This window comes from Muntiacus reevesi, chromosome 10 (genome assembly GCF_963930625.1).
Source record: "Muntiacus reevesi chromosome 10, mMunRee1.1, whole genome shotgun sequence".
Classification (NCBI taxonomy): Eukaryota; Metazoa; Chordata; class Mammalia; order Artiodactyla; family Cervidae; genus Muntiacus; species Muntiacus reevesi.
This window is the reverse complement of record NC_089258.1, coordinates 68,151,380-68,172,738: the sequence shown is the minus strand read 5'-3', so window position 1 is coordinate 68,172,738 and position 21,359 is coordinate 68,151,380. Positions and strand designations below refer to the sequence as shown.

Here is a 21,359-nt window from a genome sequence, read left to right as displayed (position 1 = left end):
CCTTTTTTCTCAATAAGCAAGATATTTCCTTAACTGTTCTTGCATCAATAATGAGTTTATAATTATTGCTGCTTAGCTCTCCAAGTAGAATCCTTATATATTCTTTATTGTTATAATCCTCATGCAAAAAGATATACAATCACAGGACAATTATGCTTCTATTAAGAACTCTTTATACTCTTTGGGTGACTGTGAATGAGGATATTTTATTCTGGAAACGATTTACAGGGAAAGGTAACTCTTTATTCTTTCTGAGACTGAGAGGATTCCAGTGGAATCTTTGTGCCTGTTTGTTGAAAGTTTGAAGTTAGAGTTACCAGTGCAATTAGGCTAAATCCTGGAATTTCCTAGACTTTTCCTATGTACATCCTAGAATTGTCTTCTTCTAGATAATTCTTGTATAATAGATTACTTGTATAATATATACTTGTATATATAATAGATTGAAAATTTACTTGTATAATATAATAGATTGGAAATTCTTCTGGTTTTTGACAGTGTTGATGTTTACTAGGTGATTTCAGAATCTTTGCTTAGTACAATATGAAACTGTTTAGCTTTAAGTAGCTTTATTACAAACATAATTTGGGAGGAATAGCTATAAATAAAAATACATTTTCTGCAAGTGAAGTGTTTCACATGCTATTTTCAAACTCATTGGTAGTTGAGAAAAAATTCAACCCAAGAAACATTTTCAAAACTCTTAAAGTTTTTCCTCAAAAAGTTTCTCTTACTCTGTTATTAAAATTTTTCAAGAACTCAATAAAGCAGTATCCATCTAAATAACCAGAAATGCTATAATTATAAGAATTATGCTTATGTTCTTGACATAAGGAAAAAAAATTAATTTTTTTGGCTTAAATTATCTTGGAACTGGGACTTCTGTAGTGGTCCAGTGGTTAAGACTTCACACTTCCAATGCAGGGGATATGGGTTCAATCCCTGATTGAAAACTAATACCATATACTGTTCAGGGCAGCCATTAAAAAAAAATAAATACCTTGGAACTGGCACAAAAACTAATTGATCATGATTCTTGAATAATGATAACTGAATATTCATTTTATTAATTTAAAAATTTATAATATCAATGTATCATGAGTTTTATCTCCATACTTTTTGTAGCACCTAGATTTTTCTTTAATGATATGTTGCAATGAAAATATTTCAAAGAAAATTCCTTAAAATTGAACTTTGTTACTCCTTTGATTTCTATTAAAAATCAAAAATGTTTTCTCAATAAGCGGAAAAAAAATTTGAGTTGAAAGACTTAATGAAAGAGTTGGAGTGCATCTGGTTCAGTAACATACTAAGCAATTATTTTTTTTCTTTGCAGTGCTCCCATCACTGTATATATAATTTGGCCACACTGTGCACCTTGTGGAATCTTAGTTGCCCCACCAGGGATTGAACTTGGACCCTCGGGAGTGAAAGTGCTGTGTCCTAACCACTGGACTGCCATTGGACTGCCAGGGAACTCCCTCCCATCACTATTTATGATCTTTCTCTTTTGCCCACCATTGTCATCCCGCAAACACAGAACTTCTCTTGGTGTCATGTAATCCTCACGGCACATGCTGTTAACAACCTAGAAGTTAATCTCTCCTCTCTTTGTAATCTCTAACATAAGCTAGGCATTAATGTTTTGCCAGTTGGGAATCTTTAATGTGGTAAACTCCTGTCTGAAAATTCCCCCAAGTTCTGAGCCTTTTTTTTCTTTTTGACAGTTGTTTACTTTATCAGTTACAATATTAAACTTACTTAGAATTAGTACTGCCTGTGTGACTTATAATAATTAAAACTAGTTTTTAATATTCTTTAAACATAGCTAAACAGTACTCTTATTTAAGGATCTTTTCGGTCATTAGGTAGCTATGTGCAATTTGGTTTGTTAATCACTACCATTTACTGTTTGACTCATTTTTGGAAAAAAACTCCCAATATTACATTTACTGATGTGCCAAGCTGGGATTCAAGCAGTACCTTCCATTAGGTAATTTGCTTCTGATCTGAGACATATTATAGAAAATCTACACTTCAATGGAAACTTACGATTTATGTGGAAAGAATTAATCTTAGATAAACATGAAATTTGATTAGTAGGTAATTTGCTTCTGACATGAGACATATTATAGACAATCTACACTTTGATGAAAACTTATGATTTATGTGGAAAAACTTAATTTTAGATAAACATGAAATTTGATTATTAGATTTAAGTAATTCAATTTTAACTGACAGGCTTGTTTTAATAATTTGTTTCAAAAATAACTGTAAAATGACTGTGGGTGCCAAGTTACTCAGTATATTTGTGCTATTATTTATAAAGCAAAAGAAACTTAAAGTGTGTGTTATTTGGACTATTATTTCCAGCATTCCTGGGCTTTAAAGAATCCCAAGGTCTCACCCTTGCTGTCCTGATATGCAGAGGTGTGGTGCAGAGGCTGAGAGCTGTGTTATATGTTATCATTCGAAAGCCCCAGCTCTGGTGTTTTCAAGATAGGTTTGTTGTTTAGTTGCTAAGTCATGTCTGACTCTGTGACCCCATGGATTGTAGCCCACCAGGCTCCTCTGTCCATGGGATTTTTCAGGCAGGAATATTGGATTCTCCAGGGGATCGTCCTGACCCAGAGATTGAACCCTGAGTCTCCTGCCTGGAAGGTGGATTCTTGACCACTGAGCCGCCTGGGAAGGCCCTAGGTAGGCTTACAGCAGGTCATTTCACTGCTGTGGACCCCAGCTTGTTTATCCATCAGTGTGGGCACTGGATCAGAAGAACCTTTCCATTTCTGTATCCATGGAGTCATGAAACTTCTAAAGTTACCTTCAACTTCCTTCTGTGGCCTTTTCTTATTTTCTCCACATCTTATCCATTTCATCTGACATTAATTGATCATCATTTCTTTCTTGGCATCCTTCATGTTTAGTTACAGTTGCTTTAATAAAGTGTAGACTTATCTTTTGGTCCTGTATACTAAAAACACAGGCCATTCTTCTAGTTCCAAAAGGTTTTTTTTTAGACACAGCCTAGAACATGATTAAATATATTTAAAAATTTAAACTTAACTTTCCTGTACAGAAATCCCATCTCCTTAACTTGAATTTAAGTTTAAAACCAGAGGCTGTTTTTTCTTTCTCTTTTTTATTCCCCTCTACACCTTGCCCTGGGCTGATGACTAAAATCATCCCTCTTCATTTAATCACAACCATTCCTATTCCTGTTTTGCCTTTGAAATCTTGTTGCCTGAAGATCATAGTACTTAACAGACAAATCAGAATGATGACAAGTGGAAATGAAAGTGATCATTTAAAAACTTGATAAGAAATACTATGTCATCTTATTCCAAAAACTGACTCACAAATCTTGTAGCATATGAGATCTTTGGTTTCCTGCCCATCCTAAATTTTACTTCAGAAATATTTTGTCCCTTGCTTAATAGATAAATGATCCTGTTCTTGTATTCACTCAGTGAGTATTAAGTGGCTGCTCTGTGCCAGCCCTTTCGCTAAGAACTCAAGATACAGTGCTTTATGAAAGAATAATATTCCACTGCCATTAGCTTGAAGTGGGCCATGTCCAAAGTTATTTGATTCAAAGCAACTGTTGGAGCCTAATCAATCTGTCATTTTTTTCCATTCACTGGATACCCATCTGATTATCTGCCACAGGCCTGGCCTTGTGTTGGTAAATATGTTTGGAGCTGTTATAAAAGTTGTATGTACTTTTCCCTTGAACAATTTATTCTCTAAATGTGATGAATGATCTGCATCTAGATTGCATCTGCATTATGGTACTTAGGATATATTTCATTGATGCCAATTTAGAGAACTACAGTGATACTACTTTAAACAATATCTCTGTTTTCTCCATTCCAAGTCTCTCTTTTTTTTAATTAATTTTTTAATTGAAAGCTAATTGCTTTACAGAATTTTGGTGTTTTCTGTCAAACCTCAACATGAATCAGCCATAGGTGTACACATATCCCCTCCATTTTGAGCCTCCCTCCCATCTCCCTCCCCATCCCACCCCTCTAGGTTGATACAGAGCCCCTGTTTGAGTTTCCTGAACCACACAGCAAATTCTCGTTGGCTCTCTATTTTACACATGGTAATGTAAGTTTCCATGTTACTCTTTCCATACATCTCACCCTCTCCTCCCCTTTCCCCATGTCCATAAATCTATTCTTTATGTCTGTTTCTCCACTGCTGCCCTGTAAATAAATTGTTCTGTACCATTGTTCTAGATTCCATATATTTGCATTAGAATATGATATTTATCTTTCTCTTTCTGACTTACTTCACTCTGTATAATAGGTTCATCCATCTCATTAAAACTGACTCAGATGCATTCCTTTTTATGGCTGAGTAATATTATATTATGTATATGTACCAGAACTACTTTATCCATTCATCTGTCGATGGACATCTAGGTTGCTTCCATGTTGTAGCTATCGTAAGTAGTGCTGCAATGAACAATGGGATACATGTGTCTTTTTCAGTTTTCCATTGCAAGTCTCTGTTGATGTCCTAGGATGAAAATAATGATTCTGATTCATCTCATGTGCTGTGTTCAAATGGTGATGACTTCCTGAGCTCTAAAGTTGGACATTGTGGAGTCCCAGGCAGGCTCATCCTAAGACCACTGTGACTTCTGTGTGTCCATGGGGTTGAGCTGGGTAGAGGAGGGGGAGAAAAGGAGTAGTAACTTTCATGTCACATATTTGTCCTCCATGCCCCAGATCTTTGTATTCATCTTCACTTTAATTTAATTTCATTCTTATCATGTATATGATATCTTCATGCACTCCTTTTCTCTCTATATGTCTAGATTGATACACAAAATCCATCCATGTTCTCAACTATGAATTACTCACCAATGTCTTAGCTGAATGCAGTAAACCTGATTCAACTGTGTCTGTGTAAATCACAAGCTGTAATAATTTTCACTGTAGACTCATTGCAATGAAGAGCTGTTAATGAATAAATTCAATTATTTTTTGGCACAAAAGATTCATTTATCCTGAAAGTTTTTCTATAAATGGCCATTGCTGCTAAAATATTTTCTAATTCAATGTTAAAAAAAATTATGGGATTTTTAAATTATAATAATTTTCATGTAATTTGACATTTTTCAAAGTTCTTTCATATATTGGATCTCATTTCATCCTGATGAAAATACTAATTCAGATGAATTTAGATCAGTATCACTAACCTCATTTAACAGATGAAGAAAACAGATCCAGGCAGGTTAAACAGTTTGCTGTAAATCACTTAGTGATCTACTAAAATAACCAAGGTTTATAAGGAGCCCACGGCTTGTTGAAGCCTTCATAATAAAACTATAGAAATTTTAAATGGTAAACTTAAAATTTGTTCAAATTAAGTACATGCTTTTTATAGCTAAATAAAATATTTTTAATGCATTCTAGTTACTTTCCTGTTTTTGTTACATCTTTAGGTGCAATTCTGCACTGAATTTTTTATCTATTTTGGCCCTGGCGGAAGGCATGTCAAATCTTTATATTGGTGCGCATGTCTATACAGAAACCACCTGCCTAGATTCAGCCACTAGTTACTGAGAACTTGACCCTCTTTCCTGAGCTTCCCACCCTAGTGAACCTCCCAGAACTGGATCCTATTGACTAGAATACAAATCCCTTCCTGTAGACTCGAGTCTTACCATGGAATTGCGTTGCATTGTAGCCTTCAAACAGTGTTATTTGGAGAATTTAAGAGAGAAAACTATTTGCACAATAAATTCAATTAATAATTAAAAGTCAACTGGTGATTTTTTTTTCCCCTACACGCTCATGAACAAGAGATAAGTGATCACATAATAAGTTGGAAGCAGACTTTTTTGGAAACCCATTTGAAACAGATGTTCCAAGTTTTTAGAAAATTAACTCAAGAACCCACAACTTCTTCCATTATATCATTATAATAGTTAACAGTGCAGTAATCTTCTTCACCCACACACAAAATTTTATCATGTTCACTGTGTTATATTTATTGAAGCAGAAAATCAAAATAATCATACATACTAGGAATATTTGAATTTCAACAGGCTCAAGAGCATTGTGGTTAAAACTGTTGACTAGGAAGTTCCAGTGAATAAATGAATTGTTCCTAGCGTTCCCAGCTAACCATGGTTTTGTAGCCTCGCAGGGGCTTCCCTCATAGCTCAATTGGTAAAGAACCCACCTGCAAAGCAGGAGACCCTGGTTCGATTCCTGAGTTGGAAAGATCACGTGGAAAAGGGATAGGCTACCCACTCCAGTATTCTTGGTCTTCCCTTGTGGCTCAGCTGGTAAAGAATCTGCCTGCAATATGGGAAACCTGGGTTTGATTCCTGGGTTGGGAAGATTCCCTGGAGAAGGGAAAGGCTATCCACTCCAGTATTCTGGCCTTTCCAGGCCAGAATGTTCCATGTTCCATGGACATACAGTCCATGGGGTTGCAAAGAGTTGAACATGACTGAGCGACTTTCACTTTCACTTGCAGCCTCACTGAGGAATTAGCAGGCTGAATTCTAAATTCTCACCTGGAGATTGAATTTATCTCTGCATATATTTCTCTGACCATAAAACTTTCATGTGGCTCATTCTGCATAAATAATCACATAGCTATAAATATAAGAAGGTCAATATACCTAGGATTATCATGAAAAAAATCCATGTAGAAAATCCATGTTTGCTTTTTGCTTTCAGAGGAATAAAATAATTTTAGTGCATTTTGTCCACCCCTTTAAACTATGGCAATAATTTCAGCTGTATTTCTAGATACTGGTTCCCCACAGAGTTATCAGGCAGTGTCAGTAGTCTAGTAGAGAATGATAAAGAGTATAGAACAGACTTTCGTGTCAGCCAGTCCTGGGTTCAAGATCAAATTTTGTCACATACTGTGTAATTTGGGACAAATTTTATACCTTTATAGAATCAGTGTGAGGATTTATTCAATCAGCTTTCTGTTTATAATGACTCACTGTGTGCTGGACCGAAGGATGTATCAATAACAAAACAGATAAGGTTCCTTGACTCACAGAACCTATAGTCAGCCAAAATGCTCTTAAAGAAAATTCAGCATCCTAAGATACAGAAGCTTAAGGGGCTAAGCTGAACTTCCCTGGTGGCTCAGACGGTAAAGCGTCTGTCTGCCTGCAATGCCGGCAACCCAGGTCAATCCCTGGGTCAGGAAGACATCCTAGGGAAGGAAATGGCAACCCACTCCAGTATTCTTGCCTGGAAAATTCCATGGATGGAGGAGCCTGGTAGGCTACAGTCCATGAGGTCACAAAGAGTCAGACACAATGGGGTGACTTCACTTTCACTTTCAAGATACATAAAGCTGTTAGCAAAGTTTCTGTCAGATAATAAGCATTTAATAAACTTACTGACCTCATCATTAATTCTTCCCAACTCTTAAAGTGGATGGTTCTCCAGGAAGTAGAACAAAAGTATGCAAAATTGGAAGGAAGTGGAAGTTTCCTTTTACCAGAGTAACTCTCAAGTCAGGTATAGCTGCAACAAGGGAGTTGGGTTAGTTAAAATCGATTGAAGTTGTTTTCAGTAAAATATAAAAGCCAACAACTGTGTAGGCAGAAATTTCTTGGACAGGAAACAAAAAGCACTAACTTTTATAAAAGAAAAAAAAAAAACTAGACTTCACCAAAATTAAAATTTTCTGCTCGTCAAAAGATGCCATTAAGAAAATGAATAATCTAACCGCAGACAAGGAAGTGTGAAAGTAAGGTTTTATTGCTGGAGGAAAACAGATGCTCTGCTTGACTTTTGTTAAAAGGTGGTCATTTGGCATCTTGCATAATTTGGGGCCATTTGCCCCACAACTAAAAGGATTATAATCACCTGTTTCCTAGTATTCGTGTAAGTACCCTTAGTGACTTGACAATTTAGGATTTTCTCGTCTTAATCTGCCTCAACTTCCCCCCACCCCACGCCCCAGTCAACAAAGGAATCTTGGCATAATGTAACACCTTCATTTTATGTGCTATGCCATGCCAAGTTGCTTCAGTTGTGTCCCACTCTGCAGCCATCAGGCTCCTCTGTCCATGGGATTCTCCGGGCAAGAATACTGGAGTGGGTGGACGTTTCCTACTCCAGGGAATTTTCCCGACCCAGGGATCGAACCCGAGTCTCTTAAACCAGATAGGAAAAACATTAAAGATGTTAGGTGTCTTGTTCAAAATCACTTAACTAATCATTTCAGAGCTTGAACTAAACCTTATTAAATGGTCTTCCCACTACCTAATACCTACTTCTCTATTATTTTGCTTCAAAATCTGTTGGAGATGGTATATGTGATTCATTTAGAATATGTGTTTGTTTTCTCTCAGCTACAAGACTTCTCTCACCTCTTTATTTTAAAGTTGAAAACTATTACAAACAAGATCATGTTTGTGAGTCATTTTTTTCTTCTGAAAAATAGCTGTTTGATAGTTGACACACACTCTAACCCTTATTTAACCAGAAAGTAGCCATTATAATTGGGGTCCCAGTTACCATCATAAAGAGGCTCCTACAGACCATCATTCTAATACTGAGCTTTTCCTCATCTTATATCATCTTGGACTATATTTCTTCTATCTTCTAGCACCCGGCATTCTGTTTTTCTTTGGTGCTTATGAACTTTTAAACCTCTCACTATCTCAGAAAACATTTATCTGAAGCATCATACAACTACCCATGCTATTAATTATGTAAGTTTTTATCATTGCCTCTAGAAAAGACTCCTCCTTGGTAGCTCAGATGGTAAAGTGGCTGCCTACAATTCAGGAGACCTGGGTTCGATCCCTGGGTTGGGAAGATCCCCTGGAGAAGGAAAGGGCAACCCACTCCGGTATTCATGCTTGGAAAAGCGCATGGACCGAGGAGCCTGTGGGGCTACAGTCCATGGGGTGGCAAAGAGTCAGACATGACTTAGCAACTTCACTTTCACTTCTAGAAAAGCAAATGGTGTCCTTTACTGTCAACTGAGTTTTTAAAAGGAAATTTTTTATAGCTAAACATCTAGGTTATCATGTATCAATTTATTGTTGTGGTTTTCCAGTTACATCAGTGTATATTTATACAACTTTTTGGGTCAACAATAGCAGTAGCAGCGATAATGATGTGGGACTTAAGGGTTTCGGAGCATTACTTTCATTTTATTTAATTTTTTAAACTTACTTGGCCGCACTGTGTGGCATGTGTGGGATCTTACTTCCCCAGGCAGGATTGAACCCATGCCCCCTGCAGCAGAAGCACAGTGTCCTAACCACTGGACCACTGGGAAGCCTCCAGAGAATTACTTTTTTTTTTTTTTTGCTAAGTATGTGCCTATGTTTTTCCTTTTCAATCTCACTGAAGTTTTAATGTATAGTAAGAAGTCATTGTGTGAGGTAAGAAATGACAGTTCCAGGAAATGAAAGCATTCATTCATTGATTCCATGAATCCTTATTGAGTTCCTCCTACCGGCAGGCATTGTGCTAGGGAAATGGCTTACTTTTTCCATTTCTTCCTTCTACTCTGGTGGAAATGATGAATAGCATTTAAATTAGATATTTTAGATGCCTTTGTATAACACGTCAGTTTAGGGCAGCATAAGCCTTTGGTGGGTTAGAAATGGAATTAAAACAAGAAATAATTTGGAGAAATAAGTATCTGGTTTTCTTCACGGTCTTAATTTTGCACTTGAATAGTTGGCATCACTTGCACATAAATTCTCTTCAGGATATGTCAGGACATTACTCTTTTCTTATCGGAACCGGTAGAACTTCTTCACTTTATTTTTAGAATTGCCAGTAGTGTAATAAGATTATTTCTATAGGAAATTGGGAGTTCCTTGAATATTTTACCTCTGATTGTCACCTCTTTAAAGTCAATGAGCTTGGCCACTTAGATTTGAAATGATGAGCTAATCATTAAAAATTAGGCCCCAGCCAATGGCATTTAAGTGGTTTTAAAATGCGGCATACTGTATACGCTTGATTATGCACAAGGTAATGGAGAAGGAAATGGCAGCCCACTCCAATATTCTTGCCTGGGAAACCCCATGGACAAAGGAGCCTGGTGGGCTACCATCCATGGGGTCGCAGAGTCTGATGCGACTTAGCAACTTCACTGCCACCACAGCATGAGATGAAATTTTGTTTCCTTCCCACCTAAATGTTTTAAGTTCATTGACCTCCTTTAGATACTAGTGGTCACTACTGCTACACCCGCATTCATACGTCCTTGGGAAACCAAAACAGGCTTGAAGGCCATACTGCCATGATGGCTTTTAAGCATTTGAGCCAAAATTTTATTGATTTTTTTTTTTTTCTGTGTGTAAAAATTAGTATGTACATGAATAAGTCTGACTTGGAAAACCTTTCACATTCTAGGGGTTTTTTGTTTGCTTGGCCATACCAGGATCTTAGTTCCCCGACCAGGAATCAAACCCCTGCCCTCTGCATGGGGAGCATGGAATCTTAACCACTAGACTGCCAGGGAAGTCCCAATGCTATGGTGTATTTGAAACATAAGATGTTTTATACCTTTTCTTAGATATAAAGACACATTTACTATGGACCATAAAAGAATGTGTCTTAATTTTTCTCCAGTTACAAAGAGCCTGTCTGGGTTTAGTGCACTGATACAAAATCCATGTCATCTACAGAGTACCTCATAGACCCCATTCTGGGATATGTTGCTGTCTATGGGGCATGGTGAGGGTAGAAGTTTTGACACGAAAAAAGAGAAATAACACCAACCTTCACGATGGTTCTTCAGCGGGTATATTTTGCTTAGTTGTAATGCTGTTGAACGTTTTATATTCAAGTTTAATTTGTATATACTTCTTCTTATACCAGTCAGTCAGTTTGGGCAAGTATCAAGACATGGAATATTTTTCTCACGCCAGCTCCCACGTATCCCTTCCCAGTCACCACGCACAGTCCCCCCATCCTGACTTCCAGAAGCAGTCACCAGTCTGATTTCTCACCCCATAAGTCACTTTCATCTATTCTGGGATTTCATATAAGTTAACAAGTATTTTTTGTGTTTGATTTCCTTCACTCGGCCTAGTAGTTTCGGGACCATCCCTGTTGTTGAATTTATATTTCCTTTTTATTGCTAATGATGCTTTTTTTAAACAGGCAAAAAATAAGCAGATCTTTTCTGTCTTAACTAAATCATGGCAGCAACCCTCTAGTAAGGATGGAGGGGACAAAATATCTGCTAATATTAATATTAAATGATAGTGCTCTTAACATTCAGATAACACTCCTACCTTAGTTATATTTGTACTCTTTTGAGAGACCCTAAATTATCCTATTATTCTATTAAAAACAGAGGTGATGGGCTTGTGCGGTTCAATAATTCAATAGCCAGTGAACGGTTACTGGTTTTTTTTTTTTTACTTTATAGCTCTGTTTTGAGCTCAGAAAGTAATGTGAAAAATAATTCCAGACTAGGAGACACTTCTTATGATAACTCTATTATCCAAACATGCAGGAAGGAATGCTTTCATTGTTTATCAGTATGGTGATGTCTCAGTTGCTTGTACACACTTTTAAAATTATATAATATAAACCTTATGAACTCAGTTTTATTCCTGGAAACTCACATTGGTCCATAATTTATGTAATGAAAGAAGAATGGATACAATGAAAGCAACATCCAGATTACATTTTTGTTTTTCTGAAAGTTCTAATTGAATTTACCAAAATTTTGCCATTTTATTTGTTTTTTAATTTTTTTAATTATAATTTACATACTGTATAATTCACTTGCTTTACTTGCACAATTCAGTTATCTTTGGTATATGTAGAGAGTTGTATAACTATCACCTCTGGCATAGAGATTTTTTTGTTTTTTGGTCACTTAGCATGTGGGATCTTAGTTCCCCCACCAAGGATCGAACCTGTGTCCCCTGCATTGGAAGTGTGGAGTCTTAACTGCTGGACCGCCAAGGAAAACTTTAGGAAATTCCTAAATTTTACCATTTTAAGCAGAGAGTCATTGAGATTCTGGGGAGCAGCAATATATTTAAGCGAAGATAATACTGTGATTCTGGTGGGCATCATCAATTGTGTACCAATAGATCTGCTGTTGTCTTTTTTAAGAGAATCCTATTCTTGCCAAAGTGGAGTCTGAATTCAGATGTAACTAAACAAAGGAGAGACTTGAACTGGCCTTTGGCTTAGTCCTTACCTATCCATCCCATGTCCACCCTTAAGATTCTAAAATGAGGAGCAGCAGAACCACAAAGAGTTTGCAGAACACTAAGTCATTTGAAAACACCCCCAACGGGCACTTTCTTCACTTTATGGGAAGGTAGGAGGTCATTTTCAACAATAGTTTATACAACTATTCATCAAGGGAAAGAGAAACCATATGGTACTACAGTGTTGCATCAGTTCTATGGAAAAAGACACTCAAAGGAAATATTTTGCCAGATCACTGAGAGAGTATTAATAACATTTCATCTATTCCCAGTCTCTGAATCCCTCTCATCTACTTATTTTCTCGTTTCCTTTGCCTTTCTGCCTGCCACTAAATACATATACTTTCCTTCTTGTCTCTGATAGCTATTTTTCTCCTTATGGTTCCTAAATTATTTTACCACATTCATATTTCATTCTGATTATTCCAGAAATACTGAAATGAAACTCCCCTTTAACATGACCTACTTTAATGTAGAATTTGGCCCAAGTCTTATTTCTCATAAAAAGGCAGTTACATTTAAATTACCAAGAGAATCTCATTACTGTAATTTAACCCATAAGGAGGATTTGAAGTGCTATCATACTCAGCTTCAAGGATATATGTTCTACACTATGAAGATGGTTAACCACTTTCAAGCAGTATGCATGAATTCTCTAAGCAGTTCATCATTTTTTTTGGTTGTAGTAATTAATTTTAATTAACTGTCGATATGTTTGTTGCCATGTGGAGAAGTGAGGATATAGCCCTGGTTCCCATTTTGGTATGCGTAAGGACATGATTTTAATGTTCAAAGTGTAAAGTGGTCTTAGGTTGTGAAATAAAGAATGTATGCCTGATTTCCCAGTGAGTACAGGCAGTTTAAAGAGTTTTGGAAGTCCTAGCTTAGCAGAAATTAAAGTTCATAGTAAGGGGGGGAGAAAAAAAAAGAAAAGTTCATAGTAAATCATCTTTCCTCCACCCATGTATTTATGGTTCTGGCTAATAAAAATTAGATTTTTCTTCCTAATTTTGGATAAATAATGTTTTTGCTTCTCTGTCAAACTTTATTAATCTAGCTATTGTATAGTGCTGTTTTTACTAACATGTACAGCAGCTTAGAGATTCATACTCAGTATGATTATCATTTGTGATTTAAAACCAAAAGTCCTCATTTTTACAAGAAATAATTTCACCTTTCTCTCTTTGAAATTGAACATGAGGTCATGAGTTGCACTTAGTGGGTAAGACCTATTCAGAGACATTCATGGAAAGTTGTGGAAGTAGGAGCAAGCTCTTAGCTGCTAATTTTGCTGATAATATAAAGTATTATAATATCCACAGTAGGTTGACATAAAATTAATAGATTTATTTAGGATTTAAAAGGCTTGACATGGCACATTGCAAAAGAAGGCTGTCACCTACTAATTGGCACTTGCCATCTACCTCTACAAGGATTAAATCATGAGCCACTGCAACTATTGACCTTCAACATCCTCTAAAAGGAGTTCAGGGTGGAGATCAGGAATGATGCATTCTGTGCTCTGGGATAATCTGCCAGAATAGGTCTTCACATAGTAAGATAGTTTCAGGAGAATGGTTTATGAGCCCAATTCTTGTATCTCCTCATATATAGAAAAACACTAAAGTCCTTCATGGTGATGTCGGCTCCTTGGGACTAGCAGTGACCGTCATGAGACTAACAGAAACCTTTGGAAAAAAATGTGCTTGATGCATATATTCCCCCTTCTGCAAAATCACATATATACTGACTTCCACCCTACCTCTTTGGGGCAGTTTCTCAGAGCTATCTGAGGTGCTGTCTCCTTGGCTGCAGCCCTCATTTTGCCCCAAATAAAACTATACTCACAACTCTCACATTGTGCTTTTTTTTTTCAGTCAACAAGGCCTAGTGATGGTTTAAAGATAAATCTTAATACTCAGTTGTTCAAGAGATCCAGGATATTAAATGTTACAAAGTTATTCTTTTTTCTTAAAAATAAAATTGATTTTGATTACCATACACATTCCCATCCTATCAGAGGAGGAAGCACAGCATAACATCGAGCTGGAAAAGACTGACATCATCTAGGTGAACCATTCACCTAGCTCACTAAAATCTCTGTCTTCTCAACGATATTAACTTTCCTGCACTTATTTCCAAAACACTGAAGAACCAGTAGTCCCCGGTTCCTTTTGCACTGTCTGAGTAGCTGTCTGTCCACTCCCTTCTGTTATCCTCCATATTCAAGATGATGATTGCACCTGGAAGGGTTACTTCCTTAATTGTTTTGTGCCCGCATTAACTTAGGAAAAGAATAGTCTACTGTACACGAAAGTACAACTTCTCATTTAAATATTTGGCAAAAGGCAAGGTGATTCATTCCAAGTTTTAGCAGCGGTTGTAATAACAGTTGTGTCACTGATACTCTGGTGAGCATATACAACATGGGTTTTGCCATCGTGACTGAGTAATACCACCCTATCACTTAAGACGAGTAATAATACTACCGACCCTCTGGTAGCAGAGAAGCAAGAGTGGGCCAAGCGCACCGTTTCAGTTAAGCTTGGAGTCGAGGTTCTTTCTTCTGTTTTTTTTCAATCTCATTTCTCCTTCATTAAGTCAACAAATATTTATTTTGCATACAGCATGACCTAAACAGTCTGCTAGGTCTGTAGAGCAGAGAAGCTCTTGCCTTTGACCCCAGGGATTGTATGGTACAGAGACATAGAATTGGACAACTGCTTTTGGCTTGGAGAAGATACCTAAGGTCTGAGGAGTTCCACCACTGCTCAAGCAGTTTATGAACCTTCCTTTCCTCATAGGAATGCAATGAGACGTGACTGTTCTAATCATTTGTAAGGCATTTGGAAATCAAAAGTGCTATACAACAACTGAATGATATTGAAATACTAAGTAGAAAATACAGTAGAAATAGAAAGCAAGATTAAATTACACGGTAAGGATGGTTCTCATAGGTATTTTCAGTACTTATGTCATTATAATAGCACTGCTCCCAGGGAAAAGCTAAATTAGGTAAATACAACTGATTTTGCAAAATCAAGAAAAAAAAAATCCGTGTGTGTCAGCAAGAAAGATCGTAGAATCTTATATTGGGTATTACATGAGGTAATATGTGGTTGGATTATCATACATAATGTAGAATATCCACACATCTACAGTTTCTATTAGAAATATTATGCATTTCCATTATTTGAAGTATTTCTCTAGTAATTTTTAAATGCTACCACTATCCAAGACTATTACTTACCAACAAGAGATTATATCCTCATACTCAAAACCTACAAGAAGTTTCTTTAAATTATATAGGAGGCATATTTATTGTTTCTCTGGCTTACCTATTGTATGTTGGGTTGAAGAGAGTTGTTATCAGTGATTTATCATGATTGATCCTTTCTGATTTTACTTGATTTTAAAGCTTGTTACTTTTCTCAGAGGATTTCTCAGAGGATACAAATCTCAGTTTGTATCCATCCTATATCCTCAGAAGATAAAGAACTTATTTTGAATTGGGCACTTCTTTCATATGCTTTTATGTGGTCATTTTTACATCCAAGGGAGATTCTCAAACTGTAGAAAAAGGAAGAGGTCTTTTTTTGCTAGTCATTTAATATTCCACGACTATGAACTAACTCTCATTTTAACATAAGTTATTGTATGTTTTTCCCAGCATTTTCACCCTAATTAAATGAGACGCTCCACCACACTGTTTAACCTGAAGCATAACAGAAGACAAGGGGCTGTCACTGACAATCACAGTCCCATGTTCTCTCCTTTGAACAGTATAATTTTTTTTGGTCACAATTTATAAAGAGACACCTCCTTAGTTTAATGTCATCACGTTCAAACTACAAAACTATTAAAACTTTAATATTATGTGGGGGGCATTTATTTTAAAATATATATTAATATAATTATTACATGGTAAAGAAATCATTTATTTTATTGCCTTCCCCCAGTTCATCAAATTTAATCATATGGAGAGGTTCCACCACGTTTGTTCCTTATGTTTGTGCTTTGATCTCTAATGACATTTTGTCCTTATTATATGACCTCTCTACATTTCTATTTAGAATAAAGAGATAGAAGCATGAAAATTAATAACCCATGCATCAAACCTTTTTTGCTGTGCTTAATAGGAACGAACACTTAAGACTAGAAACCTTATGTTTAGTACTGTCACCAAAGCTCGGTTATTGCATATATTGTCCCTTCAGCATTTGAAGAAAGTAAGTATAATATGTAGTCAAATTTTTTTTAAAAAGTGTTAAAAGAAAGGCACTTAATGTCTGTGCATTGCATGACAGCGTGTGACTAAAATTTGCCTACATAAACTCTCATGATGTTTTCAGATTTTTTGGAAATGCTTTGGCTATACTTGGGTTTGAATCTTCATAATGACAAAAGTTCTTAATAGTTATTTTTTTAAAATACACTATACTGTTTTTAGAAAGTTATAATTCATCTTCCTGCTTATATTTGTGCTAAGTTTGTCTGTAATATACTATTAAAAATAAAGGTAAATTTATATATACTTAGATTTTGAAAAGTAGCATCATGTACATTTTTTAAATGTTTAGGTAACTTGTGGCACTTTGGTAAAGGAATGTGCAATTATAAAAGTTTATGCCATTGTAATTTTTTTTTTTTAATTCCCAGGAATGACTCTTACTAGGCTTTAAATTCAAAACCAAACCCAATTTTAAAACTAGCACTTTGGTCCTACTGGTAGTTCCTGTTTTTCTAATTGTATGGAACATTAACTTAAACCATTCTTTGCAATGCGTTTTACCTTTCCTCTTAACATCTAATCTCAAAAATCTTTAAAGAACATTAAATTAATACAGTGGTAATTAGGAAAGCATTTTAGATATCATGGCCCTTTAATCTGGTGCCTGACTTTAGCAATTTTCTGATAAAAATAACTAAACACCTAAAAAGAATCTTTAAACATTTTAATTCATTATAGTAAAATCAAGTAGTTGATGTCCATATAGACATAATGTATCTTAAAATCTGGAGCTGCCAAGATAACTAAGGACACAGCTGTGTTTAAAATACCCCCATATCCTCCAAAGAAAAATGACAAGAAGAAATAGAATTCTGTATGATTATAGCTATTGTATATACTTCAATTAGGTTACCAGTATTTTATTCTGATACATCTGTGGGTATTAGAAGCAAAATGAAAACAAGTATAAATGCTTTAACATTAGATATTGGCATCAATATAGATTATGCATAAGCTATTGCAATAAAAAATATTAATTGTGCCTGTATTTGAAGATATTATCTTAGATTTCCTGTGGCCTTTTTCATTTAAGGCTGCACAATCATTTTAAATGTACAGACAACAGAATATATGAATGAATGAAGCCATGGCCCTGTTTGCCATGAAATGAAGTATTCTGTTGAATTTGGGGGGGCATTTGCTGTTATATATTATGACATAAACGGATCCTTCACAAGAAACATGTGAATCTTATGTTCAAATCACAGCATTTAGAAATTATACATCTTTCTTTTTCCTCACAAAATGAATTCAGAATTTGCAATTCAAATGTTATCATTTTAAGCTGCTAATTATTAAAAATTACCTAATATGGATCAAAAGATTAAATGAAATAAAAATTATGAAAGAATGCTAATTAATAGCATAACCCCATATGCTATCAAACTTCTGATAACGTTAAGTTTCTTATAAAGCCTTAAAATATTTTAATGAAAAAGTAATTACCTGGAAATAAAGGCACTTTATTACCTTGAACTAGCTATATGTCTGTATAGAACTTGTCTAAAATCCCATAAAATATTCTTTATCCTTTTATAAATTTATCCTACTTATGTGTTTTTCTAAAGCTTCTTATAATAAAATATAATAATTCAAACTATTTTAATGAAACAAAATTGTATTACATAATACAACCAATGAACACTACAGGAAAAAACTCAAGTGTAACAAAAAGTGTTTGTGATAATGGCAAAACTGTTCGTCCGAGTCAGTCTACAATCATCTGAGGTTAAAATGTTGTAAAATTTGAAGGCTTTTTCATTGAGCAATTTTTAGACAGCTTTTATTTTTTTAATCTTATTTTTAGTTGGTACTAACTTGTTTTGAAATGTTGATCAAAGATAAGGGCAATCAAAACTATTAAGCCAGCCTGTCATTACTCAATTTTTAGTTGAGGTGTTTGTTTTTTTTTTTAATGTAACCCTAACACATTAAGAAATCAGTGTTGCTTCTATGCTGAAATCAACCATGCCTGGCGAATTACCAGATTTAAATTGGTAATGTGGATGTGCTGCCATGTATACTTGCTTCCTCTTCAGAAAATTAAACAATAGATTTGATTCAACAGAAAAAAAAAAAACAGGATTTTTTTTCAAAAGCTAAGTTTTTTTCTCAAGGTACACCTTACATCTCTCTGATATTTATAAGGATAGGCTAACTTGTATCCAAATATATTTTTCAACACAAGAATATTTCAAAGCAAACAGACTTTGTGATTTTTTTTGTTTTGTTTGAAGGCAGTTCACTTAAGAAAAAAAACATTTTTCCATAATTTTACTTATTTTTAATTCTTTCTCTGTAGTGGTCATTTTCCTGTCACTAGTCTTAAACGTTTTACTACATGTAAATGCTGCTTCATAGATGCAATCATCATTACATGGTACAGAAAGGAGTCAAGTTTATTAGAAGTCTACTCTTACCAAGAAGAGACTAAAGATAAATTCCATGTCAATTGTTTGTTTATTCGTTTTGTTTTTTTTTTCTAAATAAGATATATTAACCCAAAGGTGTGTTAATGTCATGGCATGAACAATCTTAAATGTAGATCTATCGAGTATTTTGTGATGCTAAGTAACAAATTTTTCTCAAGTCTCTGTGATGCTAAATACTTTCCTTAGAAGGTTTTTGTTTCATGTTAGATTGTTGTTCAGAAAGATGTTGGTCCTAGTGGGATTTTTAAAAACTGGGAAAACAAATAAACGCATGTATTACAAGTATAGAAATGGTGAATTGTAAACTTACCGTATAGTACTGATTCTATTTTCAAAGATGTTTTTGCTGTTAAATATATACAACATAAAATTGCTGCCGTACTGTAATTGAGTACTTTTTCCTAAATGACCCTGTTATCACTATTCCAGAATTAGAAGTTGGGCAGATATATGATTGATTCATGTGTCTGCATAGATGCTTCAAGGTATATTCTTCTCTTGGTGAGTAAAAATGTTTTTTCCTTGGCATCAACGCATTGAGATCTGAATATACCTGTATCTATTCTTATTGCACATTTCTTATACAGTATCTTCAAATATGCCAAAATTGGCCTAGACTTAAAATTGAGGGTTTGTTACATGTTTTCTAACAGAAAGGTTTTCAATGATATTCATTATGGGTTTGTACTGTGAAAATAGTGAAAGTCCCTTTAAAATTTCATCTGTGCTAAATTTAAATTAATATTTTTTCTTTAGCTCACAAATTACCCTAAATCCAGAGAGAATATCAACCCTTTTCACTGTTGTCAAATCCAGCAAAAGGAACAGCCCCATGACACTACAAAAACAGTAGAGGAATAAAGAATAAATCTCTCATGTTACACTTCAGAATAAAGGCATTCGGTGAAAGAAATGAACCGAAGTTCATCGTGAATGCGAGGCTTCTGTACTTGACATTCCTCCACGGAAGGAAAGACAAGTGTCAGCACCATTGGCATCCTTTTCAAACCGATCTGATGTGGAATATCTTCCACCACACTGGAGTACTTCTAGACTCTATTTTTTTGTTTGTTTATTTTGTTTTGTTTTCATTCATCAAACCTTTCTGTTTAAAAAAAAAATTGTCGGCATTAGTAGAGAGATATAGATTTGAAAATACTTTCTTAAGAGATCATGTAACTATATAACTCTGAATTTAAAAATTGAGGAGGAGGGATCATTTCAACCCACCGCCTCTTCCAAGAAAACATGTTTTTAAATCTGTAACTGCTTTAGTGTTAACAGGGTACAAAGTGTTTTTTGTCCTTTATTGTACTTAAAAGGTTCTCATTGATTGGTGATTGTATTGTACTGTATGAAAATGAGTCATAAATTGCCTTGTATTGTTTCTAAGAGACCATACCACGTACCACTTCAGTTTTCATGTTCCACATTTTTCAGTGATGCATGTTAACAGTTAGGTCCGAAAATTCTGTGGTGCTAATTCTTCCATATCCGATGGTGCTTCTGTGGATGCTAACTGAACACATGCTGAACAAAGCTTGAAGTTTAAAACTTTCCTCCCTTCCTCTGTTTATATAAAGTACAATAAAAATAACTTGAATTTGTCTCAAAGTATCACTGACAATCTAATAAACTGGTTTATATGTGTGATTAGTTTGGATTCTCGGTTATTTTTCAAAAAACAGATTCGTTCTCCTGAGCCCTCATATCAACCCAAAGTAGATCTTACTAGAAATGTGTATTATGTTATTTGTGCCCTCAAATCTATGGTATCTTCAGGAATTTAAATCCAGTTGGCCTGGCTTCTAAAATCAAGTTTAGATCTGAGCTATAAAACGTAGACTCATCAAATCTGGAAATAAGTAAGTTGAGAAGAACACAAATGTTCTGAGTGTCTACTTTAATATTTTATTAATAAAATTTTATAACATTTACATGGAAGCAAGTAAGCCTTCAAAATCTTTAGTACAATGCAAAGACATTGTAAAGACCATTCCTAAATGATATTTAAAGTTCCTCCCCATGAGTATGAAATGAGACCACAAAAAAAAAAAAATCAAATTGGAACTTTCCAGAACAAAGCCAATATCACATGCCAGAATGGCATAATAAATAACTCCATGCAGGGGGTTCATTGGATTTTTAACTTTAATATTTGCACTAAGAATCACAGCATTAGGACAAAAGAAGTTGCTTCCCTTTCTTCATGACAGCAGAGGGCTGTCTCTCTTCAACTAGAGATAAATTCAACATTATGGCAAAGTGTGAATTCATATGCTTGGCTTGGTATTTTTCCTAACTGAAGGATAATCTTAAATTTAAAAAGAAAATATCTATATATATGTGTGTGTTAATATACTGTATTGGTGTTTTTCTTTCTGACTTACTTCACTCTGTGTAATAGGTTCCAGTTTCACCCACCTCATTAGAA

General features: G+C 35.1%; 1 protein-coding gene across 2 annotated transcripts in view; it reads left to right on the top strand.

Annotated features, from left to right (window-relative positions):
• The window catches only part of PURG (purine rich element binding protein G), a 37,675-nt gene extending 16,877 nt beyond the window's left edge, over positions 1 to 20,798 (top strand). The window contains exon 3 of one of the 2 annotated variants that reach the window (XM_065947228.1): positions 19,682 to 20,798. In XM_065947228.1, coding sequence (XP_065803300.1) covers positions 19,682 to 19,786 — 105 coding nt within the window. In that variant the 3' untranslated portion in view covers positions 19,787 to 20,798. Of the gene's footprint in view, positions 1 to 1,336; positions 5,669 to 19,681 lie in introns of those variants that run through there. The other variant, XM_065947229.1, reaches the window with a different exon arrangement.
• Positions 20,799 to 21,359: the final 561 nt, after the last annotated feature.